General features: G+C 34.8%; 1 protein-coding gene across 1 annotated transcript in view; it reads left to right on the forward strand.

The window, feature by feature from the left end:
* Positions 1-4,562, forward strand: part of LOC142351920 (uncharacterized) — a 6,576-nt gene extending 2,014 nt beyond the window's left edge. The window contains exons 2-3 of the mRNA XM_075404177.1: positions 786-1,083; positions 4,044-4,562. Coding sequence (XP_075260292.1) covers positions 786-1,083; positions 4,044-4,543 — 798 coding nt within the window. The 3' untranslated portion in view covers positions 4,544-4,562. The remainder of the gene's footprint in view (positions 1-785; positions 1,084-4,043) is intronic.
* Positions 4,563-5,802: the final 1,240 nt, after the last annotated feature.

The following is a 5,802-nucleotide window of genomic DNA, read 5'->3' on the forward strand; positions in this document are numbered from 1 at the left end:
GGTGTACCAAATGGAAAAAAAAATTAATCAAGCCGTCTCAAACCATGATAAACAAGGTGCAGGACACTCTCAAACAATATCGACTTCATATCAGACTACTCTGGGTCTTATTGACAACTGATGAGGCCATAACGTCCTCGGATCAGACTGTCTCGAAGGACTGTGATGACCTTCGACCACACTGTCCAAGATCATAGTGAACTCTCATAAGAACGTCGCTGATCTTTTTCAGAATTTCCCTCTATTGTTTTTCTACGCTCTTGTTGGGTTGAAAAAACCTCGAATTGAGAGTGAGTGATCAGAATGAAGTTTGCTCAAAAATCAACTTTTTATAAGACCAAATTGCACTTTATTGTTAGCTTATGCTGCTCTTTAATTTTTATATGATATTTGCGCAAAGATGCTTCTGATCAGACCCAATTGAGCTCGAAATCATCCCTGATTACATTCAAGTGCGCTCAAATTCTCCGCAGATCAAACTCAAATTCATTTCACTCCGCACACTGCTCAGGCAATCCTTGAGGCCGTCTAAAGCCTCTAAACTTTGGCGCAAATTTTCCATTTTTCGCTCTAGTACGTCTGATTAGAATTCAATTATGTGTTAATCAAACTAGGTTAGAAGCTGATTTCGGCGGTATTTGCTTGAGGTACATCTCTTCAAAGGTCAACGAGTCCGATTTGAAAACTGAACTTTAGTAATCGCCAGCAGCAAAATCACAGCCAAGCGGACCAAATCTTCTTTAAAACTATCAAACAAGATGAACTAAAAAAGATTTTTATTACAGGACACGATAGCAAATGAAGGTGGTGGCGCTGGTTACGGCGGAATTTCCACCGCTCTTCCACCTTCGTCCAATATCTGCCAATACGGCGATACACAAAGAGTGGATATCTTGTCACCATCAACCGGACCAGCAGTCACTTCCGCCTCAATGCCATCGATGACGTCACTTCCTGATTATGAGTATGTGAAGAAAAGATCGCTTCTTGAAATGTCTCTGTTTTCAGCTGACAAGATGAGCCCGACAAAGCACATACGGTTGTCAAACATGGGTAGCAATCAGAAAAGTGGAAAAATTAAAGGTATCAAGCTTTTGGTTTATGCGGATATGCCTCCCATCTCATTATTTTTCCGACCCACTTTGGTGGGGTAGGGTGCACTATATGCTTATTAGTTTGCAATATACTTGTAAAATACTAGTTTGAGCAGCAACTGCCTTCATCTTTAGTTGACAATCAGAAATTTTCCCCAAAATTTAAGTTCAAAACTTTCACAATTTTTGTTTGAAACACTCAAAGTGCTTAAATGAGAGCAAGTTGCTGCGGTGAAAACTTCTGAAAACTTACAAGATAACATTTTGGCAACAAGAAAGCAGGCAGTTGGTCTTTTATCGTAACTGCAGTTGCATTTCGGTCACTGTTTTTCCTCATTTTGAATCAAATATCTATAGTGATACTGCCTGCCTGTATATACACATTGAAAAACATTGACCTTGAAAAATAAAACGGAGAAGTCGATTCGTAACTTAATTTTTAACTTATGGTCGGTCAGATAAAGAGCAGGGGTCAAAACAATATTAAGAAAAAAGAAAAAGAAGGATAAACTATGAGCCAGAATATAATACCGAAAGCGTAAAAACTATTTGAAAAAAATGATCTAGTACAATCAAATCTAATGTTTAAACAGAATTCTTTGCTACGAATTATTTTCTGTGTAACATTCAGTGGCAACTTAAGTCTTCAATTGTCCCTCTAGTTTGAAAAATTGCAGCCTCGAAGAAATTCTATCCTTATATTCAAAAAGTTTTTTGAAGTGATGGCTTTATCTGGAGGTCTGGAATACGGTTGCACTTGAAAATAAATGATAGAAAGTCTTCCGAATAATCCTTCATCTTTTGCCAAATGTTAAAATATAGATCAAACTATAGTCTTGAACTTAGTGAGAATTAGAAAGAAAGTTAACTTACCCGATTACAAAGACAAGAGCAAATTGATTTTGATCACAGAATTTATATAAATGAATCACCAAGAAAAGGTGCTTAGAATCAATATTCGGTTCAAATTGGTGAATCTAGATAACTAATATTAGAGTGAGATTATTTGATGTAAAATCTTCCCAGCATGTATTAAATGATTATGATACCACCGGAAATGTGAACGAATTCTTAGAAAAGTGTAAATGCATACCATCTATGGTACCCCCTGCGACTGATTTCTGGGAAATTTGCAGAAGCAAACCATATTGGGTAACCCTTGCGACCCCCACTGTAAATCATGGTGCTAAGATAAGTTTTGTATCTTGACTTTCTCGCACTGATAATGGGTATAATACAACTGATTTTTGAGACTTTTTCATCCCCAAAATCAAATCACCATCTTGGTCTAATAATCAGATCTCTCCTGTAAATCACTAAATTCTACTATAAAATATCATTTTTGTTATTCTCTCATTTTGAGAAATTAATTTTTCTACTTAGTTATTAACGCCTTTTATTCCGCTTGCAAAAACCCATAACCCCACACCAAAAAGAATAATCTGAAAGTTTTGAGAGGTGATTTGAACAAAATGCAATATGTCTAAAGATCAATTAGAGCAAAATAAGCACATCATAAAATCGTGATCTGTGTCAAGCAAAACAAAATTTACTAAGTGCAAAAGCATTGAGAAATTAATTTTCTATTCTAGGTTCAAAATTGATAGGCTCTTTATTTCGAATATAGAGCAAGATGAAATTTTAAACTATAAACAGTCTAAAATGATGACAAAATGGAGATAAAATCTTACGTCAAAGTAACATCAAACAATTCGAGAGTATAAGGTGATCAAACGTATGCAGGCAAAAGCAATGTTTCGATGTTCAAAGTATTCAGATCATATATGATTCTTTAATTAATCAGACTAGAATCATAATTTAATTCTTAGCGTCTGATCAAAAAACATCACTGAGAAAAAATATACAAACATGATAATCATAAACGACGTCGAGCGTTGTTAGTTTATCGTTGATTATAGAATAAAAACGATTAGTTATTGATGTTTGGGATCTCCAATTCGCAGAAAAAGCTTTCGTTCTAACGCCTATCAACTAGATGCAAGCTTACATAAAAAAACAAAAGTCGAGAAAAAATGATAGCGAAGAAGCGATGTCGAACTTTTAACCATTTTTGAGATTTTAAGAACTTAAACGGAATCTGCAAACTAGTTGTGACAAAATCTGATCCATCGCAAATTGAGTTGTCGGATCAAAAACAATAACGATGTGAAGAGGCTGATTTTAAGTAAATCTTCTTGGCCCAAAACAGGTATAGGCCAGACGAAATTCGGTCTTGGACAAGGCAGTTCAAGCCAAACAGAGCAAAAGTGGGATGTATATGAGAGCCCTAGCACGGTGGTCGAAAATGGTTTTTGTTAACTATTCTAGTTTGATAAAAAACACAACAAAAATGGAATTTTTTAAGCAAGACTGTGAGGTAGTAGCTAACTTTGATATGCTTTACAGATTATCTGTAGCCGTGAAGTTGTAAGCTTGGTTCCGATACTCTTTTCTGTGGATCTCTCGAGATACAAGTGTTAACTCATTTGCTTGATAATACATAAGACTTACCTCAAACAAAATGGCCTTCGTAGTTTGAAATTTAAATTTAACTTAGTTTCAAGTTAAAGAGACTCATATGGGCTCTCTGATAAAAAAAAAGCTATAATAAAAATTATCGAAAAAAACAAGTTGTCATTTTTTATCGACGAAAAAATTTTTTCCTAGTTTTTTAGGCGGCATTGATATCTTTTGCAACGCATGTCAGTATCTGTTTCTATCTGTGTCTTGGCCCCGCATTCTATTTCGACGATATTCCAAAATTGTGCTGGCTATGTTGCAATGGCTGGTTCCACCTTTTGAGATATTATTGTATAATTATATTATCAAGTTAGAAATGAGCGGTAATTTTTTCAACATTGTAATGAAAACGAAAATCTTCAACACGTTGGTAATGAAAAATTCCTAAAATTGAACAGAAAAATCAGCCTGGAGTTTAAACTGTTTTAGCTTTACCTACATACAAGGTTGCCCGAGAAGAACAACATTGTCCATACAGATGCTCACCAAGAAAACCTAAACTAAAATCAGATAAAAACGTTGATGAATATCTAGAAACTGCTGATCAAGTTCAAGCATTTGGTGAACGAGTGCTGAACAAAATTACGACCAAAATTCAGTCACGCGATACAGAATCGGAAGACATTTTATCAATTTCAGAACAAAAACGAAAAGTTGTCAATTTTGCATCTCCAAAGACTGAAATAGTAAAATCAGAGCCATTAACGCCAGTTCTGGCAAACGTTTTAAGCTTAGCTGATGCTGCGGAAATTTTGGCAGTTATAGAACGATTCAACAAAAGCAACAAAGTCAATAAAGCAAAGAATGGTGGGAAAGATATCGGCTTGAAAAATAACGCGGAAACATTGGAGCAAATTTTTCAAACTCAATTCCAAAAAGTAGCATCCTATCTTCAGGATAAGACTGAAACTACTTTTGAAAACTTTTGAAGTCAAAATTGAATTCAGAGTTTCAATTATAATTTTTCTCGAGTTTTGTATTTGGATAGTGTACCTTGTCAACAACAACGTCTAGTGGGCTCGCCTTCTCATCAGATTTTCAACCCCTGGAATTTTTTTGGCAACCACAGTATGACCAAAAAATAGATTTGCGCTTATTTTCCGCCCCAATTCAGATCATTTAATTGATTGTAATTTAAAACAAATGTCCAAATAAGGAAATTAATGTTAACTAAGGCCATACCAAGTTTAACAAACATGATTTTGCAAGATTTTTTCAGCACACTTTTTGTGTTTTTTCGGCTTCTTCAATTACTACCAATTATTTGTGATATTTTTGGTTTTCAAAGAGCACTAGAGTGGTCTGTCATAAATTGATTTTTGATGACCGTTTGAGGTACTCAGAGAATTATTTATCACAAAACTACCTTAGAAGACTTCCAAAACTTTATACGCCTCTTACTAAGTTTTGTAATTTCAAATTTTTCCCATTTTAAATTTTTCAAGTTTTTATAGCATTTGGGCGTACTTCAGGAACGACAAAAATGTTGAAAAAAAAGAACCTTGGAAATCTTACAATACTCGATACGGTCGTATACGTTACCGTACCAAATTTTATAATTTCAGGGGTGTGAAAAAATACCCAGTGGTAAAGAGTAATGAAAAATAACTTGAATGAGATAAACATTTTAATTCGACTCGTTTTAGAATTAGAATGTCAGATTTCAAAAATTGGTAGCTGTAAAAATTGGCTACAGTGACAAAGAAAACATTTTTCGGCACTAGCGGGCGCCGTACAAAGTTTTCTACGGCACCTTATAAGTTGTGGTGAGTTTTGAAAGTTTCGTCTAAGGTGGGCAAGCTGTGTAAAATGCCATTTCAATTCCTAACTTTTAAAGTTAAACCACAATACGTTACTGTGCAAAACGGATACTCTCATATCAATAAGCAAGTATCAACCAATTCGTAAATAATTTTAAAGGAGAAAGGTTCTTGAATACATATTTTGAAAAGAAACGGACGGAACTGGCTTTGTTCTTTTAGGCTTAGAATAAACATTTTAGAGCCTCATCTTGATCTCAAAAACATTTGGAGAACAAATGCTGAAAAAGACAGATAGTTCGCTCTAGTAAATCTATCTAAAAACTAATTAATCAGGATGTCAGCACAGGATTTAATAAAACAAGGAGGCTCGGTAATGTGCGTTCACACATTAAGTTCCGACCCCGCTCATCTACAATTTTCACTTA

Source organism: Convolutriloba macropyga, chromosome 13, assembly GCF_964194025.1.
Source record: "Convolutriloba macropyga chromosome 13, txConMacr16.3, whole genome shotgun sequence".
NCBI classification, from domain to species: Eukaryota; Metazoa; Xenacoelomorpha; order Acoela; family Convolutidae; genus Convolutriloba; species Convolutriloba macropyga.